The 20,478-nt window shown below is 41.8% G+C and overlaps 2 protein-coding genes across 5 annotated transcripts in view; one reads left to right on the top strand and one right to left on the bottom strand.

Moving 5' to 3' along the window:
* Positions 1 to 12,310: 12,310 nt before the first annotated feature.
* LOC126931576 (uncharacterized) lies at positions 12,311 to 13,466 on the bottom strand. Its single transcript, XM_050749981.1, has 3 exons — positions 13,299 to 13,466; positions 12,810 to 13,198; positions 12,311 to 12,432 (listed from the first exon to the last, which is right to left on the bottom strand). The coding sequence occupies exons 1-3, from the start codon at positions 13,464 to 13,466 to the stop codon at positions 12,372 to 12,374; spliced, it is 618 nt and encodes a 205-aa protein (XP_050605938.1). The 3' UTR covers positions 12,311 to 12,371.
* Positions 13,467 to 13,518: 52 nt separating this feature from the next.
* The window catches only part of TMTC1 (transmembrane O-mannosyltransferase targeting cadherins 1), a 282,846-nt gene continuing 275,886 nt past the window's right edge, over positions 13,519 to 20,478 (top strand). For 2 of the 4 annotated variants that reach the window (XM_050748517.1, XM_050748516.1), the window contains exon 1: positions 13,519 to 14,011. In XM_050748517.1, coding sequence (XP_050604474.1) covers positions 13,710 to 14,011 — 302 coding nt within the window. In that variant the 5' untranslated portion in view covers positions 13,519 to 13,709. The remainder of the gene's footprint in view (positions 14,012 to 20,478) is intronic. The other 2 variants (XM_050748520.1, XM_050748518.1) reach the window with 1 other exon arrangement.

Genomic DNA, 20,478 nt, shown 5'->3' with positions numbered 1-20,478 from the left:
GTGGGCCCTGGACTCCTTGGAGACTGTCAGTGCTCTCTGCTTACCCTCTCACTCCTCCCTAGGACAGAAGGGGCCCCAAATTCTGGGCTTGTCCTTTCTCTTTCTCTGGCCTGACTCTTTTCTTTCTTTTCTTTTCTTTTTTTTTGAGATGGAGTCTCGCTCTGTCGCCCAGGCTGGAGTGCTGTAGTGGCCGGATCTCAGCTCACTGCAAGCTCCGCCTCCCGGGTTCCCGCCATTCTCCTGCCTCAGCCTCCCGAGTAGCTGCGACTACAGGCGCCCGCCACCTCGCCCGGCTAAGTTTTTGGTATTTTTAGTGGAGACGGGGTTTCACCGTGTTAGTCAGGATGGTCTCGATCTCCTGACCTCGTGATCCGCCAGCCTCGGCCTCCCAAAGTGCTGGGATTACAGGCGTTAGCCGTTGCGCCCAGCCCATTTCTCTATTCTTAATGATCTGACATTATGAGGCAAATAGCGTTGTTGTTTAATCTGGTTTCCTATGGATCTTTAGAAGGAAGGTTGATTGGAATGACCTAGTCTCCCGTGACAGGGAAGAAAAGTCCCTCTCACTTGTTCCCTTCCCAGAACCCTATTTTCTCCAGAATTAGTACTACAAAGACAACAGTTCACTATCGCCTACCTTAGTGACTTACTACAAATGGAGCAAAAGAGATTCATCTTCAACTTTGCAACTTTAAAGGGGGGGAAAAAAGATTCCCTTGAAAATCCTAGAAAAAGGCTATCTTTGGAAAAATATGTCTTTATTACAGCTTCCTAGATTTTTGCTGGTTCATTTTCACCATATGCTCAGCTTCACAAATTTTTTTTTAAATGTTAAGCAGATTGAAAAAGGGGACAAACATAAAATAGCTGGATAACTTTGCGAGTAACCGTGGGGAAGTATGAAAATTTGTTTATGAAGTAATCATTAAACACTTAAGCCATGAGATGATGAAGGTTAACGTTTTGGAAAGAAAAGTTATTAAAGTTTCTTTAAGAAGCAACTTGATCCTGGCAGCCAAATTAGAAACAACAGAGCAGCTGGGTGACTTGTTGACCAGAATTCCTTACGCATTCTCTGGCACCAGGAATTGAGAAGGTTTATAGTCTCAATCCTACAACTGCAAATAGGCAATCGTGAGTAAAATAAACTGTGGTTGTCCAGAGTAAATGCAGGTTAGGATGATAACCACATTCTCCTTCAAAGTAAATCAATAAATCAATCAGTAGTTAGGAATTGAAAAGCAGATATTTAATAGTCACTTAGTGATAGTTATTCCATGTTACTACAATGGCGAGAAATGGCAGTAGTGAGAAAATTGCTAAGGGAAAAAAGAAACATCTTCACTATCATCATCAAAATATTTTACCATAGCTAACGTGTTGAGCACACCTTGCTATGGCACTCTTCAAAGTTCTTGACTTACCTCTTTTAATCTTCACAACTGCCCTCTGAGGTTTGTTCACAGTTTAGAAATTTGGAACCCAGTCTAGCAATGATTGGGAGTGAAAGGTCCAATTCTCTGTACATATCTTGACCAGAAACCATGTAAAGTAAAATAATTCATTCAGGAACTAGTGTGAGTAGTTGGAGAATCAAAATTCTGCTATTGTTAGGAAACACAGATTCAATGAAATCTTCCTATCCATAAACAATTTACTTTCAATTTGGAGGCAAAAATAACACACAAAACCCCTGATAATGGGTTTAGGGATGATAAATTATAGCTAAAACTATATTAACTATTGGGGCCCTTATTTTTGCCTATATTTCTTTAAAATGGCTCTCAGTCATATTTTTCATAGATTTTCTACATTTTTAGGCATCAATATTCATAGAAATACTCTAATATGGCCATATAATCCTTGTAAGGTAATTTTCAATTATCTGGTACTATATTTGCAGAACAGTAAAATTCTTATAGAAACTTCCTTAAAATAATCTCAAAGTACAAAAGATGTAATCTTCTTAGTCCTCCTTAAAATTTATTGGTAATACATTTATTCAAATGGAAGTGATAAAATCTAAAGCTATGAAAACACTTTGTAAGTGCTAGACTTTCATTTATGTGGAAGATGCATTATTATGTTTTAGGACCCATGCCTCCTGGCAGCCATCTTCCACTGGCTCACCGACAGTAAAGAGGTTTCCACTCACAGGGCAACCTATTAACAGACAGTGGCAGTCTGAAAGGCATTGTTGAGAGGGATTTTAAGTTTGTATCTGGAGTTGATGTGCAAAACTATCGCAATTGGTTAGTCATGTTTTTATGTTCACAGAGAGTAAGTGGGTTTATGGCATGTTCTACAGGTTTGCTATCACTGTCACTCCTGATAGCACCTTTTGGGAGCTGTTATCTGAATTTTGGGCCAAGCATGAAGGGAACATATTAACATTCGAGTGTTTCCCTAAATACAAGTAGGTAGCAGTGACAGCATTGTCAGGGAACTCATTTTCTTAGACGTAGGTGTAATGCTAATTCTCTGAAAAAAAGTTGTCAGATGAATAAAACAGGTTCCTAATCTCTTAAACTACGTAATGGAGAAAGAATGAAATCACTGAACAAATGGGAGACGAAAGAGACAGAGGATGTGAAAGAAACTGTGAAGCCAGAATCTGCTTCTACTTTGTCTTCTGTCTAACTGGAAAGGCCACAATATTCAGCTGTTATCCAAGATGTGCAAAATCTTAAAATTATTTAAAAACAACAACGACTACAACAACAAAAACCTGGCTGCCTCATTTACAGTAACATGGCCAAAAAGAAAATCTAAAAGACATTTCAGAAGAATTTTTTGTAAGCTACCGAGGAGCCTGAAAAGATTCATTCGTATTCCTTTAGATTAACTCACACATGGAAAAATAGTCCAAGAAATAAGGCTTAGCGGCACAGCAAGGAAAGATGGGAGATTGTAATTTCTCGAGGGATATTATCTGTCTCTAGATATAATCTTTATTTCTTGGCAAAGAAAAACTAGCAAGGTAGATTTCCTAACTTCTTTAATAACATAAAATGCAAGCCATGTCATTGACTTACGGCGAGTATTTTTTTATGTCCTGGGTGCCCTGAGCCCATTAATTTTGGCTGCCCCAAGGCCATTGTTTGCCAAAAGTATTTAAACTAGCTGGAGATAATTGTATGAATAGGATTGCCTGTTAAAACAGGCCTGGCTTCATGGGTGTGCAACTTTTGTAGTCATACAGAGCCCTGTACTTAGATGAACTCAGTGTATAGAAGTACTTCACTTTTGGTTTGATGTGCCACTGTAACCATCCTGAAATTCTTAATAACTTTATAAAAAAGGGTCCCTTATTTTCATTTTATATTAGGCCTTACAACTTATGTAGCTAAAAATGCTAAGAATTGGGGTTGGGACATAGTGGACCTCAACACCATTAGTGAGTTGGTGAATTCCTTACAAAATCACTTTCGTAATTCAATACAATGCAAGTAAGTATGACCCATTAAATAGAACACATTAAAACAAAGTATTACTGTACAATATGGAAGAGAAAACACTTAATACTGATGACTGTAATAAATATTTTATGTAGACTAACCAGAATTTTACATTTTCCTCATTATTTGTTCTCTTTTCTAAAACAGCCATCAGTATTGAGCTTCATCGTCTACCAACTAGCAATCACATGTGAGTTCTTGATGTTAACTCCTCAGCTGTTCTCCTGAAGTGGCTCTAGGTTTTTGAGGGCTTGCTACTTACTTATATGCTTTTTGGTTGTATTCGTCTGCTTTTGGAACCTTTCCTTGAAACTTTAAATAGAAGAAAAAGGAGAGCTTAATATAACATTTTTAAAGGTACCTATTGCTCTTCTTGTATTCTTCTTGAGGGGTAGCTGAGCACTTGTAGCACACATGTAGTATGCATGTGGTAGCATGTAGTATGCCTGTTCATGAATGTTGCACATGTGTTGCATGCATGCAGCATGCATGTTCTGGCAAGTTGCATGCATTAGGTAGAACCATGATATTCATGTTGTCTGTGTGCCTACACATGAACACATAGTGTACACATGTAGTATGCATGTTGTATGCAAGTTGCACGCACTTTGTAGAATGTGGCATGCACATATGCAGGTTGTGCACATTTTGTAACATGCGGTATGCATGTGCACATGATGCATGCATGTTATGTGCAAGTATGCATGTGAATTGCATGCAGAATACATGCTCTGTGAATGTGGCATGCATGTTGTAGGGTGTAGTAGGTTTGTTGCAAGCATGCAGTAAGCATGTTGCACACACATAGCTTGCATGTTGTAGCATGCAGTGTGCATGTAGGCAGAATGTAGTATGCATGTTAATTGCATATTGTAGCATATAGTGCATGTTACAAGCATGTAGGTTGCATGTTGTTCACTTAGTGTGCATGTATCACGAATGTAGCAAACATGGTGTGCACGTCTCTGCATGTATGGTGTGGCATGCAGCACGCATGTTGCAAAGTGCACCTGTTGCCCCAAGTAATGTGCATGCTGCATGCCCGTTTCAAGCATGTAGCTTGCATGTCTCAATATGCAGTAAGCATGTTAAAAGCATATAGGTCCCATGTGACATGTAGTGTGCATATTGCAAGCATGTAGCTTGCAGGTTGTGGCATGCAGGACCCATACTATACATGTGCAGCATAAAGGCCACACACATACAGAAAACATGCTCTACACGCATGGCAGGCTTGTCACATGCATGTACCTTGTGTGTTTTATTACATAGTGTACATGTTACAAGCATGTAGTGTGCAGGTTGTGGCATGCAGCATGTATGTTACAGACATGCTATAAGAATGTAGTGTGCATGCTGCATGCATGTGTCTTGCATGCCGTAGCATGTAGTGTGCAAGTTACAAGCATATAGCTTGCATGTTGTGGCATGCAGTGTGTATTTATTATTAATGTAGCATGCATGCTGTGCAGATGTCGCAGCACATAATATGCAGCTGCAAGTATGTTACAAGCATGTTTCAGTGTGTAATGTGCGTGTTGCATGCATACTTCACACATTTTTCAACATGTAGCTTGCATGTGGTGCGTATGTTACAGGCATGTGGGTTGTATGTTGTATCGTGTTGCAAGCATGTAACTTGCATTCAGCATGAAATGCACATGTACTACGTGGATAGCATGCAGACTCAATGCATGCATGCTACATGCCCTACTCATGTGACACACACGTCACATGCATGTGGTTTGCATTTTGTAGCATGCAATATGCATGTAGACTACATGCTCTACTCATATTGCACGCATGTGTCTTCCATTTGCAGCATGTATTACACATGTTCCAGGTGTGTAGCTTGAACCCTGTGGCATATAGCACACGTATTGCATGCATGGCACACAGAGTAGCATACATGTGCTCATCTTGCAGCGTGTAAGGTACATGCTGCATGCATGTTTCTCACATGTTGTAGCATGTGCTATGCATGTTGTGTGCATGCTATTTGCCCATTGCAGCATGTAATGTTCATGCTGCATGCATGTTTCCCGCATGTTCTGGCATGCACACATGCTGCAAACATGCATGCAAGCTCTGCGCATTATGTGCGCATATTGAAAGCATATTGTGGGCACACTGTGCGTGCATTATATGCTTGTGTCATGGATGTTTCACGTATACTGCACACATGTCACATGCATGTCAGATGCATGTGGCATCAATGCTGTGCTCACACGACGTGCATGTAGCTTGCATGTTACAGGCATGCTACAAGCATACAGCATGCAGACATCACACAAGTTCCATGTGTTGCATGTTCCATGCATGTGCCACACATGTGTCATGCATGTAGTCTGCATGCTGCAGAATGCAGTAAGCATGTTATAAGGCTGTAGCAAGAATGCTGCACATATGTAGATTTCATGTTGTAGCATGTAGTGTGCATGTCACAAAAATGTAAGGTGCACGTTGTGGCATGTAGTGTGCATATTCTACGTGTTTAGCATGCAAGCTCCCAGCATGTAGGATGCATGTTCTACACATGTGGCACACACGTAACTTGCATGCTGTGGCGTGCGGCACATGTGTAGAATAGTGTAGTACGCATGTTGTTCATACGTGACTTGCATGCTGTGGCATGTAGTTAGCATATTCTATAGGTTGTATGCATGCATCGTGAATGTTTTACAAATGTATGCCTGTGACATGAATGTTGTTTGCAAGTGGTATGCATGTTGTACACATATCTGCATGTGGCATGCAGGTTTTACACATGTACACATATAGTGTGAATGTTGTATGTTTGTAGCACGCATGTTGAACACATGCTGGACACATATAATGTGGAAGTTTGGTGCATGTAACCTACATGTAGTATATATGCATGACATATACATGTAGTGTGCAAATAATGTGGGTGGTGTACATGTAGCATGCATGTGGTATGCATGTTGTATACATGTATGCATGTTGTATACTTGTTGTATATATGTGCCATGTTGATTTGCTGCAATCTTCAACCCATCACCTAGGTTTTAAACAATGCATGCATTAGGTATTTGTCCTAAAGCTATCTCTTCCCTTGACCCCCAACCCCTGACAGACCCCAGTGTGTGATGTTCCCCTCCCTGTGTCCATGTGTTCTCATTGCTCAACTCCCACTTATGAGTGGAAACATGCAATGTTTGGCTTTCTGTTCCTGTGTTAGTCTGCTAACATTGATGGTTTCCAGCTTCATCCATGTCCCTGAAAAAGACATGAACTCATTCTTTTTTATGACTGCATAGTATTCCATGGTGTATATGTGCCACATTTTCTACATCCAGTCTATAATTGATGAGCATTTTGGTTGGTTCCAAGTCTTTGTAAATAGTGCTACAATAAACTTGTTTGTTTGTTTGTTTGTTTATTGAGATGGAGTCTTGCTCTGTCGCCCAGTCTGGAGTGCAGTGGTGTGATCTCAGCTCACTGCAATCTCCACCTCCCAGGTTCAAGTGATTCTCCCGCCTCAGGCTTTCCGAGTAGCAGCTGGGATTACAGGTGTCCACCACCACTCCTGGCTAATTTTTCTATTTTTAGTACAGACGGGGTTTCTCCATGTTGGCCAGGCTGGTCTTGAACTGCTGACCTCAGGTGATCCATTCACTTTGGCCTCCCAAAGTGTTGGGATTATAGGTGTGAGCCATTGCGCCCAGCTGGCAAAACCAAGTTAATTACATATATATGCGTGAAAGTTCCCAAAGAATTGTGACTCAAGGAGGCACTTAGAATTGAGGGCTTATACACCATCTTAGGCTAGACAAAGGAAGAGGGATTCACTTCTGGAGTATCAGGGGAATGTGAGGGCGGGGAGGTGAGGGCAGCACGGGGAGTGAGGAGAGGAAATGTATAGTAAATAAGGGTTGTTTTAGTATGTTTGTTACACAGATAAGCATCCTGTCCAGTGCTAAGAATCGTCTCTGGAGTAGTTTTTTGGGGGGCATGAGAGGAGATACCTTTAAAAATGGAAATTCATGGCCTGCTCTTAGACAGAAAATGGGGGGACAGAGAGCTAATTGTCTTCACCTCAAAACAATCATGATGCCAAACTGGCATGTTTTGGAGAGGCATATTCTGTTTGTCTTCATACCTTTAGTCTCCAGTTCCCCAGAAGTCAGAATTAATGCTATGTGGCTTAAGACTCCCACCATAAACCATAGCATTAGATTGTCCAGTGGCCAAATCTTCTAGGAAAACAGACATGCCTATGAGGCAGGACATTCTAGGCAGGGGGCCTAGAGGTGAACTTCCAATTGCTGAGGCAAAGGTTAGACCTTTATTTCAGTAACGTTCTTTACTGCATAGGTATAATGAGCACACCTCCCCTTACTTGTCACTCAAATTCAAAATTATAATACAAATAATGACCAAGCATATTTCATTTGATAATGTGCTGGAGTGAATGCGCACTGGTTCAAAAAATTAATTCTTACAGTCTTAGGAATTTTGCAAGCCAGTTGTTAAACACAATTTTGTACAAAGTTAAGTTATAGAAACCATTTCTACAAATTAGATTTACATGAGTATAATAAATGCTCAAAACTCATCATGTTTTAATTATTTCACCGTTAATATACTCTTGGTCTTATTTATAGCTGCTGTATCCGTTTGGTGAAAATGTTGTAGACTAACGTGCTGCTGTATACCTCTTCCCATCTCTGTGTTCAGTGAGGTCACATTGGTTGCATGAAATCAAACATGGTGAAAATATTTGCACCATGGCAATCAGCAAATGCTATGAATCAGGATTTAAAATAAAATATTCTTTGAATTGGAGAACCATCTCTCTGCTCATTCAACTATGACTAGTGCAGTTAAGAGTATTTTATAGGCCATGACAACATTGGAATAAATGTCTGATACTTTATTTTGAAATATAAAGAACATCTAGAGCTCTTGATTCAGATGGAATAATTTTCTTAAAAAATTTAACTATTCGGCCTGGGTGCAGTGGCTCACGCTGGTAATCCCAGCACTTTGGGAGGCTGAGGCGGGTGGATCACCTGAGGTCAGGAGTTCAAGACCAACATGATGAAACTCTGTCTCTACTAAAACACAAAAATTAGCTGGGTGTGGTGGTGGGCACCTGTAATGCCAGCTACTTGGGAGGCTGAGGCAGAAGAATCACTAGAACCTGTGAGGTGGAGGTTGCTGTGAGCTGAGATTGCGCCATTGCACTCCAGCCAGGGCAACAGAGTGAGACTTCATCTCAAAAAAAAAAAAAAAAGAAAAGAAAAGAAAAAAAAATTAAGTCTTCATTCAAATCTGTTTGGTATAAGTCTGACTTTAATTTAAGACGTAAATTTATACAATGGCAGTTTAGTGCTTCCTCTGACATTTCCTATAAGTTGTAGAGGTTGTATAAAACACTAAAACTAGCTTTTTGATTTATGTATAATTAAAATGTAAAATAAAATGTGTTATTAAAATTACATTCAGATGAAAACAGTGTTCTTTTCTATTATACACAATAATTTCTAAGACTATGGATATTAGCTTTGCAATGTTGCAGCAGTTTTCAAAGCCAGAGATTCCACTCTTTGAAGAATTCTGGTAAATCTTTGATATTGATGTGGTTCAGGACATGCTACTCCAAAATATGACACCTTGACATATTGAATATTTTAAGCCAAAGGAATTCAAGAAATGGCAGGTTCAGGAAGGACTTTCTGATCTTCCCATGAAGCAGGTCATAAGACGCTCATGTGAGAGGTGCCCTTCCTATCTTCCAAGGAGATTGTCCTTATTTCCAAAGCTGCAGTGATTCCCAGATAAATATGAACAAACAGGCCTTGCTAAGGTTCCCCCACTTTACAACTCTTAGTTCATACCCATTTTTATCCTATCATATCTTTCCATGTTTCTTTATTCTTCAGCAAACATAGTTTGAAAACAATCAGGTTTAACTATTTCTTCGGGTCTTCAATTCCTTATGAAGTCTCCTGTGTCAGGTAAAACATATACTAAACGAATTTGTATGCATTTCTCTTGTTAATCTGTCTTTTGTTACAGAGATCAAGCCAGGAAGAAAAAGGTAGTTTTTCTCTCCTGCAATATGTTTTATTGCAATGTACATAGGTATACTTTAATCTTGTAGTAATATACTGACAAAGTTTATTGCCTGAGTGCCAGAAAATGCAAGGTCACAAATAATTTTTGATACTCTTAAATTGTATTACTGTGCAGGTGACACAGAGAGAGGCTTTAGGGATGGAAGGAAAGACAGTCTCCATGGAGAGCCCCTTTTTCCTCCTGGGGCTGCAGCCGCGCTACCACTGTTGCTTCTCCTGTCACCAGTGTGGGCCCAGGTCTGGGCACAGCCCACAGCCAGCTTCTTAGAGCACGTGTTGCCTGTTGTACGTGCTCTAAGAAGGCCCATGGGGTGGGGGGTAATTTAAACTTTTTTGTTCTTCTTTCTACTTTTCTGTATTTTCTTCAAGAACAGTAATATTTAAAGAACTAGACAACAAAAATTTATGTTTTAATGTAAACTATATTATCATCTCTTTTGTAAATGGTATTGTCACCTTTGTGATATTGCATTTGGCCATTTATATAGGTTATATTTGAATAGAGGATATCATTAGGCTGAAAACAAGCACAGGGGGCAGTGTTAAAATAAAATAAATTATTCAACAATACTTGTTAAAGCATGGTAGAATTTATTCGGGACCATCATGATAGTTATAGGGACCACTGCAATGCGGTCCTTCAGTGGGGAGGAGAGATTGGACTCAACTTCAAATACAGCAAGAACCCCCTACCCTCGATATCTGATCACTCTCTTGCCAAACTGACTGTAGTGTTCTTTGCTAAAACTGGATTTTACAAGGAAGTACACTGACAGTGCTAGGAAAAGATTTGGAAAACTAAAGTTTGGTCAAGCAAAGAATTGTTGTCAGCAGTAATCTGAAATTGGTTTTATTACAATATCTTGCCCTTGATTTATTTTTAGTTGTGTCCTAATCTCTTTTAGAAATATGGTCCATCTTAATTTGCATGAGTGACTTAATCTATATGAGCCTCAGAGAGGTACTTCTACAATAATGTAAGTTTTATTATAAATGGCTTTGAGTGGACACAAGGTGTTTTAGGAGGTAGTATTGCTCTAATTATCAATCCTTTAAAAATAATCAGAGGCTAAATAACAAGAATTAAATCTAATTTCCTTTTGGATCCCTTTATTAGCCAAGATGGGTGTTTTCCACTTTTTAACAGAGAAGCAAATGGCTTGATGGGCTGGCATATCAATGTAAACCTCTCTCTGACATCAGTACTTCTATACTTTTCCTACAACACAGAGCAGTGTTGAATCAGAAGGTGATGCGGCTGTGAATAAACTAATTTATTTATTATTATTTCTTTTTTTAGATAGAGTCTTGCATTGTCCCCAGGCAGGAGTGCCATGGTGTGATCTTGGCTCACTGCAACCTCCACCTCCCAGGTTCCAGCGTGTCTCCTGCCTCAGTCTCCCAAGTAGCTGGGACTACAGGCGTGTGCCACCATGCCCAGGTTATTTTTGTATTTTTAGTAGAGACAGGGTTTCACCATGTTGGCCAGGGTGATCTCGCTCTCCTGACCTGATCTGCCCACCTCAACCTCCTAAAGTTCTGGGATTACAGGAGTGAGCCATTGTGCCAGGCCCGAAGGAACTAATTTTTTAAAATATTTACTGATTGTTTGTCCTTGAGAAGACTTGAAGCATTTCACTATTTTAAGTCAATCTCAAATTTGTCATCTGAGAGCTAAATAGAATAAAGATGCCACTGAACTTAGAGGAAAGATTATGTAATCAGGAATCCCACTTTGAAGCTTCCTTTATCTCTTCTTTTTATGATCTCTTTGGAGTCTCAGCCCTGAGTCCTGCACTACTCTCCATGGTCATGGAGCACTCTGATACTGTTTCCATCTAAAAAACAAAACAACTCCGAGAAGGGGGTGGCCAGAGGTCTTTCTTGGACAAGGATGACTTAAGGATGATTTGAGGAAGGAAAAAAGACTCTCTCTATGAGAGTCTCTCTATGAGAATGGCCTATTAGAGGCCATTCTTTTTTTTTTTTTTTTTTTCTTTTTTGAGGCAGGGCCAGTCTTGAACTCCTGGCCTCAAGCAACTCTCCTGCTTTGGCCGCCCAAAGTGCTTGGATTACAGATGCGAGCCGTTGCACCTGGCCTAGAGTCACCCTTTTGGGTTAAGACGTTCTCTCTAGAAAGCCTTTGTTAATTATAAGTAAGGATTGAGACATTGACCTATTACATCAACTATGATTCCAGCAAAGATAACCTCACTATCTCAATCAGCTGTTAACTTAGAAAGCTAGACTTTTATGGTGTTAAACACACACACACACACACACACACACACACACACACACACACAGACACAGGAGCAGCTTTGGGTCTTCCAGTCCTTTACTTAGCACATTGTAGCACAAAGAATCTCCTTAATATGTTTGTATTAAGTTAATAGGCAAGTGAAGAGGAAAGGCTGTAGTGTGTTTTATGGGGAGATAGGGTCAGGTGTGTCTAGATATTAAAGTCTGGATATTAAGGTTACCAAGGGTGAAAGATTTTGATGAAAGAATGAAAACATCCATGTCCAAGATTTCCAGTTTCATTTCTGTCACTAATTTGAAGTCACCAAATAAACAAAGTGAAAATGGGTGAAACGTACTTTGAGTTACAATTTTAAGTTTATCTTAATTCATTGACTTTTCAACTGCTCAGATGTCTTAAAATTTTTTAAAAAGTAACTTGTTACAGTAAAGAGTCACACAAATACTCATAGCAGAGGAACAATTTCTGGATTTTATTTTTTCAGTGAGCTTTTTAAGGATTTGGGGAGGATGAGAATAAAAGGGTGACTTCTTATTTTCAGTTTTTCTATTTGGATGTGTCAAATTCCTGGTAATTTCTAACACAGCAATGGAAATTTACAAGGTGCCTGAAAGAACAAATAGAACTTTCAGACCTGGAGAAATTCTAGTAATCATCACTCTGGATACATTATTATAATTAGTATTTTTAAAAAGAAAACAATCTTTCAGGAAGTTTAAGAACCAAAGCCAGAGGCCCTAATACAAATCTCTCCTCCCATCCCCTCATCCCCACCTTCTTCGCTGCCCTTTACTGAATTAGCAGGAACAGTTCAAACACGCCCACAGCCCAGGAAATAATGAGACCCAAGTGATCCAGTTAGATAGAAAAAGTAGTTTGCTTTTTGCTTGGCATCTCCCAAATTATCTTGAGTTTAAGCTAACAATAAAATAAAAAACGTTTCAGAAGCCAATTCGGCTCCCAGGCCCAAACCAAAACTCGAACCTGGTACTTTTCGTAAGTGCGGGCGAAGAAATGGGCGGTAAGTTAAAGAGCTGGTGGCGCCTCTGAACACACCCGGGCAGGGCGAGCAGGTCCTTGTCCAGGGAGACCCCTTCTGCTGGCTTTGGTGAAGGTGCTCCCTGTCCCCGCGGGTTCCTCCGTAGGAGGCTGGGTCTGCGGGACGCGGCGCCGGGCGGGTGAGAGAAAGCCCGGGCAGAAGAACACTCAGCCGGCGACTGGACGCGAGCACGGGGCGGGTGGAGAGCGTCTCCCCGGGCACCGCTGCTGTTGTCCCGGGTGCTGAAAAGCCGGGAACTTCCCGGGAAGCAGCGGCACTTTTCTCCCTGGAAGGTGGGTGTGGGGGTTCCAGGCTGCGCACCTGCTAAACCCGCCTACTTGCCCCGGGAGGGGTCCGCCAGATGTGCCCCTCCCCAGCCCGGTTCGGGGGAGAAGGATGGGGGCGGGGGCGTGAGGGTGAGCACAGCCCGGCACCGCAAGTGGGACCCCGGGGTGCCCTTCTCCGCAACTCCCGGGCAGCCGCGCGCCGCGAACCCCGCTCCACCTGCACGCGAGGCGGGCCGGGGGCAGAGGGCGCCGGGCTGTGGGGGGAAACGGCCCGCGTCCCGGGATTGGGGGGTGGAGGAGAGAGCGAGCGGGCATGCGCAGTGGGGCGGAGGAGGTGGCGATGGCCGGGGGAGGCGGGGGGACTGCTGTTTATTTGCAGCTGGGCCAACTCGGCGGCGCAGGAGGCGGCGGAGCGCGGGGCGCTCGCGGCGGGTCCAGCTGCCGCAGCACCATGCCCGAGCTCCCCTCCGGGCAGCCGCCGCGCGCCGCCGGGGCCCCGGTAGGGGAGGATGCCAGACGCCCGGGAGAGGCCAGGGCAGCAGCGGCGGCGGCGGCGCGATGGTGCTGACCACCTCTGCCCGAGGCGGCGGCGGGGACCGCGCACCCTCCCGGCGGCAGGGCTGCGGGCTCGCGCCGGCCGGGGCCGCGGCGCTGCTGGCCGGGGCGAGCTGCCTGTGCTACGGCCGCTCCCTGCAGGGCGAGTTCGTGCACGACGACGTGTGGGCGATCGTGAACAACCCCGACGTTCGGCCAGGCGCCCCGCTCCGCTGGAGCATCTTCACCAACGACTTCTGGGGCAAGGGCATGGCCGAGAACACCAGCCACAAGTCCTACCGGCCGCTCTGCGTCCTCACCTTCAAGTGAGTCTCTCACCTCGCGCTAGCCGCGGCTGCCTCCTCTACCCTCCGCCCGTCCCTCGGTCCGGGAGAAGTTGCGGGACTGACTTGGGGGCATTTCATTTTTGCCGCCCTTTCCCTCCACACCTCCCTCCTCTCCAGGATGTGCATGGCACTGTGCTCCGGGATCCAGTGCCCGGCTTATCTGGGCTCTCGGGGCGGTTCGGGAGGCGCCCGCTGGGGAGTTGGGATCGAGTTTTTCAAGTGTCTGCGCTCTCAGCGGGCTTCTCTCTCGAGGCAGTGCTGGGAGCGGGCTGGTGGAACCGCCTCCGCACCCCATCGCCTGCCTGATCGTGACCAAGTGGGACTGGCGCGGACCTAGAGGGTTCCGGAGGGGTGGCGGTGGTGGCTATGCTTCCAAGTTGAGAATTTCTCGGAGGCTGTTGGGCAGCTTTGCAGATGGGAAGTGTATCAGCCTCTTAAGGGTTTCGTTCAGATGAGGCGAGGCGGGAGCCTTGAGCTGACAGGGCTGCGTGGGTTTAGGAGAGGGAGCTGAAGACTCTCCCCAGCCCCCAGCCCCCGCCTTGCACCCTTGGCTGCTCCCCGAGGCTCTCCAATCTGCCAGACCGCTCTGCATCTAGACTTCAGAAGGTGCAGAGAGAAGTAACGCAGAGCCTAGGCTTCTCCAGGGACCCTGGGGTCCCAGCCGAAATAGTTTTTCTTTTACAATCTCGGAGTCATGATTCAGCGTTTCTGGTGTGAATAAGTGTAAAGGGAACCGAGAATATGCCAGGTTTTTGTGGGGTGGAGTATTTTCTTTAATTTAAAAAGAAGCCTAGCTTCTGAGGAAAGAAGAGAAGCGCTCATTTGAGAGAAGTGCTATCTTACACAATCAAGAGCTTGACTCAACCCTTTATAATGTGGCTCAGCATTTAAGCTTATTTTAATGCGCCGGTCAAAACCGTTGAAATAATATTCGTGCGCTATTATCGGCGTTTTCAGCCTTTTTCCAACGGGTGTAATAGGAACCCGTGTTTATGGTAATGATTATTTGAGACGGGGTTGGCAGCTTGAAAGGCCTGCTCTGGCTAAGAGGCTTAGGCCTCTTGACAGGTGTCTCCGATGACTTAGAAAAGGAAACCATAGCAATCGGCAACAATTCATGGGTTTTTGACTTACGCCTTCCACTGAAAGTTTAATGTTTTTAAGGAGAGTGAGAAAATTACATATTTGACTTTGAAGATAATATGTTATAGACATTTGTCCTCTTAGAAAGTTGTTCTGGTTTTCTGCTCAAAGATCACCTCGGCTAACCTCGTTATTCAGTTTCCCAGATGTTTCTTAAAATCTCCTTGGGACGAATATAAATGTTTCACTTCCAGATTGACCTGCTTTTTCATTTATTACCGTCAGGGTTGTTGGTTAATTTAAGGTGTGTAAATTCACAGCATGAGATGTGCTTGCTGTCTTTGTAACAGCCATGGAGATCATCCTGGTCAAAAGTCTGAGTGTTTTTCAATGAAAAAGGGCAGAGTCAAATGCCTGTACCTACTTGCTGGAGAGTAGGGAAGGGGATTTTCACTTCTTGACTTTCTAGAAGGTTTTCTTCTTTTTTCTCTGTCTTTTCTCTTTTTTTCTTTTTTGAGATGGGATCTCACTCTGTCCTCCAGCCTGGAGTGCAGTGGCACGATTATTCCTCACTGGAGCCTGAAACTCCTGCACATAAGCAATTCTCCTGCCTCAGTCTCCCAAGTAGCTGGAACTACTGGCACATACCGTGCACCCAGATATATTTTTAAATTTTTTTTTGTAGATATGGGATCTTCCTGTGTTGTGTAGGCCGGTGTTGAACTCCTTGGCTAAGCGATCTTTAAGCCTCAGCCTCCCAATGTGCTGGGCTTGTAGGCATGAGCCACTGCACCTCACCTAAAATGTTTTATTTTTCTTCATAATGGAGACAGCAGAAGGGAGGGGTGGAGGGAGTAGACAAAGAAGTAAGACCATTGATTAAGAGGAAGATTAGCTAGGGGTTGACAGAACAAGGGCAAAGGAGAGTTGGGGGGTTTAGGAGGAAGAGAGCTGAGGGACTCTTGCGGTAATCATTGATTGTAACAAGCAGCTTGGTATCTAAGAGGCATAGCTTGCTGTGTATTATATGCCACTGCCTGTGAAAGATACACTTGTTTTTTGAGAAGATTGAGTTGCAAATCTAGAGGAGCAACACAGCACTAATTGGAAAGAGATAACTGCCTCTTCAGAAAGAGAATGTTAAGTAGTCTTTCTGTGCTCACATGCATTGATTTAAATAAGACTGGACAGCTTTCTTTATAGTCACCTAAGGTGAAACTGCATCTTCTAGTGTGATAGCATGAAGCTGGAGGACATAAATGACTTTAGACCCACACAACTCTACAGGATGGTACAAAGAAGGACAGAAAGCCACATTTATTAACTATTCACTATGAACCAAGCATTGGCCTAGATACTTCACATAGATTGTATCTTTATGATTTTCATTTTAGATAATTAGTGAAAACACAATTCAAAGGGCCCTTTAAATCTGTGCAAACAATTTTAACTGTATCTTAAATTATGCTTGAGCAAAAACTTTGAGATTTCAAACCCCTTTAAAAAATTTTTTTAAAATATAATTGTACATTCCCATGCAGTTTTGAGTAATAATATAGAAATTCCTTATACTCTATCCATTTCCCCCAATGGTAACATCCTGCATTATGATGGTATAATATTACAACCAGGAAATTGATATTGATGCAATCTACAGCATTTAGTCAGATTTCACCCATTTTATATGTACTTCTTTTTTTTTTTATTTTACTAAGTGTGTATTTAGTTCTATACAGCTTTATCATATGTGTAGATTTCAGAGAGTACCACCACAGTCAAGATATAGAACAGTTCTATCCCAAGGATCCTTGGTACTTCTTTATCGCAGTCATGGACACCTAATCTTTAACAACTGCCTAATCTATAATCCCCTCACCCAAATCCATAACAACCATGAATCTCTTCTCCATTTTTATCATTTTGTCATTTTAATACTGTTGTATAAATGGAGTCACGTAGTATGTAACCTATTGAGATTGGCTTTTTTCACTCAGCATGTCTCTGGATCTTCAGGCTGTTGCATGTATCCATAGTTTGTTCCTTTTTATTACTGAGTTGTATTCCATTGTATAGATATACCACAGTTTGTATAACTGTTCACCTGTTGCGGACATCTGGGTTGTTTCCAACTTTTGGCTAATACAAATAAAGCTGCTATACAAATCCACGTACCCATTTCCTCATTTCAAATTTTAGCTCATTTCTTATTTGAAAAAATATATAATTAGTATCTTTACTACCTAAGCAAGCACTTTTATCATTTATTAGTACACTAGCAAGCACCTTTATAGCAAAAAGTATTATGCATCTATAAATTGCATTTATTCTTAAGGAAATCTCTAGCTCTCAGTATGTGTGACATACATTCAGTGAATCAAAAATCAACTTATGTTTTAATAAAAATATATAAACATAAATTTTTATTTCTTTGGGATAAATGCCCAGTAGTCCAATTGCTGGGTCATGTGATGGCTGCATGTTTATATGCTTTATGTGAAGTTGCCACACTGTTTTCCAGATGTTCCTACCAGCAGTGTCTGAGTAATCCAGTTTCTGTGCATCTCCGCCAGCGCTTTGTATTGTTGCTGTTTTTTACTGTAGCCATTCTGATAGACATGTAATGATATCACACCTCTATATGTACCTCATTAATTTACCATTCCCTAATGGGTGAAGTTATTAAACATCTGATATTAAACCAAAGAGTGTGGTAAATGTGCCTTTGTATCTTTTGTCTATTTGTAGGTTTTTTTTTTTTAATGTTGAGTATTGAAGTTCTTTATATATTCTAGATACATGTACTTTGTCGAGTATGTGATTGCTAAATATTTTCTCCCACTCTGTAGCTTGTCTTTTTGTTCTCCTCACAGGACCTTTCCCAGTGCAGAACTCCAAACATATTTTTATTAAAACATAAGTTGATTTTTGATTCACTGAATGTATGTCACACATACTAAGAGCTAGAAATTTCCTTAAGAATAAATGCAATTTATAGATGCATAATACTTTTTGCTATAAAGGTGCTTGCTTGTGTACTAATAAATGATAAAAGTGCTTGCTCAGGTAGTAAAGATACTAATTATATATTTTTTCAAATAAGAAATGAGCTAAAATTTGAAATGAGGAAATGGGTTACAGACCATCTACTTTGACCAGTTTTGAGGGGATGGGACAGTGGAATATGAAAGCAGCTTACCAAGATATGGTGGCTTTGCACTATGTCACTTTCGCTAAGTTGAGACTAGGTTTCTTAGAATTGCCTTTGCAAGATGATCTGGGTTAGGACTGACCATAAGAAAAATTTCTGCAAGATTTGGAAGATGAAAGTGAAGTGGCTGAGATCACATTCAGAAGGTTGGTATAGGTTTTGTTGCTGCCAGGCCTCGTGCAGTTTGTCACAGAAATGTTGGTGAACGTGCTGTTCATTTGCAGAAGCACCCAGGCCCTCAGCTCCTCCAGTGCTCTCCAGATCTCCTCTTTCAGCTACTTGGAATCATGGTGCAGGTATGTATGCAGTTCTGCAGGGAAGAGTGCCAGTCTTTTTGCAAGCCTCTTGCATTATTAAAGTTGGAACCTTAAAGGCAGTGGGAAACAGACATGTATTTTAGTTCATTCTTGTGGATTCCATTTTGCCCTTGCTTCACCCTACTTCAAGTCCATTCACCCTCTCTTCCAGAATGGCCCTGCCGCCCTGCCGGCTTACAACTTGGGTTATAGACACAGAAGCATCACACTTACATAGGCATCTAACCAGCCCCAGCAATTGTAAAAGGTCAGATCCCCATAGTACATCCCTTCTTCTGAATCACTCATGGTGGCTCTGCTTTTCTAGTGAAACCCTAACTGATACAAATGACCATCTCTTTGTGTTCCTTGAAGTGAGTTTAGATTATAATAAATTTCTGTTTCCAATCAAATCTCAGATTCCGTCTTTTCATAAGATCATGCCCAAGGGTATGCAGGAATATTTTTGGACCATAGTGGTACAGAATCAAAACATTTGTGACTCTGTAACAGTAACTTTTTTTTTTTTTTTTTTGCTTCTTTATCCTTCCCTGGCCATGTCTTGTTTGTAAGCCTGAAATCAAGAGGAATGTATTAAGCTACTCTGTAGACAGTGAATTGACACAGAACCAAACTCTATGATATACATAATACCTCCCTTGAAAAATGTCCTGAATGGTTTCAAATAAACTTAGCTTTTTAATTTTATACCCCCCTTCTCTTGGGAAGAAGATACTGCTGAATCGTTCACAGTGCCATTCCATTCAGTAAGCAAGTGGAAGTCTGCTTCAATAAGCAAGAACCAATGATTTTTCAATGTTAAAGATGGGGAAACTCAGCAAATTAAAGAACTTTAAACTCCTGATTCTCTCCCTGTGTGTTTAGCCTATTAGATTATATTCACTATAATGTTTTATTTTATTAAGAGCTTCTGATGGTAATATAAACCATAAGAGTGAAAGTGGGTGGTTTAAAATGTCAGAGCTAAAAAATAGACTATCATAATATGTGCAGCTGTAGGAATTTGCAGCATTTTAATGTTTGATCTTGAAAGGTTTTTGCAGCAGTTTGCATCTTTTAGTTACAAATAGCATACCAACCATGAAAATAAGCACTAACTAACCTCCATGCCCACAACCTTAAAGAAATGGTGATATGTTTCTTTTGGTTCTATTCCTTTTCATTTGACTTCTGTGGAATTTCATTTTGACACAGCCTGTTGCTACAAGGCTGATAAGTTTGTTTTCTAAGTCTATCATAGGTGACAAGTAAAGATTCTCTACGATGTTTGACTAGATTGTCTAGGATGTTCAGTGACAGAAATACCAAGGGCAAATGTGATTGGAGGCAAGAAAAATTTTATAAAGAAAAATAAAAAACTGCCTTTGAAAATTTTATGCCACTGTAAGGTTATCTTGGAAGCTCCAAGAGGAGGAGGTTGTGATTATAATCTAGTAGGATATGCTTTAGACTACAGTCTGGTAGTGTAGGAGGGATGGAAAGTGAGAGGAATGTATTTTTGGACTCATGAGAGTTTTTATAGGTGAGTCCCTGAATGAAGGCTTGGAAGTCACCTTCCAAAGCAGTCTATTATTACCAACCAGTGTCTTTTCTGTCTGTCTTTGGAGCTGCATTCATATTTTTCCTAACTTTGAGTATGTCATCAACTCAAAGAGGGGGGTAAGGAGGCCGGGCGTGGTGGCTCCTGCCTGTAATTCCAGCACTTTGGGAGATTGAGGTGGGTGGATCACTAGGTCAAGAGACCAAAACTATCCTGGCCAACATGGTGAAACCCCATCTCTACTAAAAAAACAAAAAGTAGCTGGGTGTGGTGGGGCACGCACCTGTAGTCCCAGCTA

This window comes from Macaca thibetana, chromosome 11 (genome assembly GCF_024542745.1).
Source record: "Macaca thibetana thibetana isolate TM-01 chromosome 11, ASM2454274v1, whole genome shotgun sequence".
In the NCBI taxonomy this organism is placed as follows: domain Eukaryota; kingdom Metazoa; phylum Chordata; class Mammalia; order Primates; family Cercopithecidae; genus Macaca; species Macaca thibetana.
The sequence above is the reverse complement of the archived record's forward strand: the minus strand, read 5'-3'. Positions and strand labels throughout refer to the sequence as shown.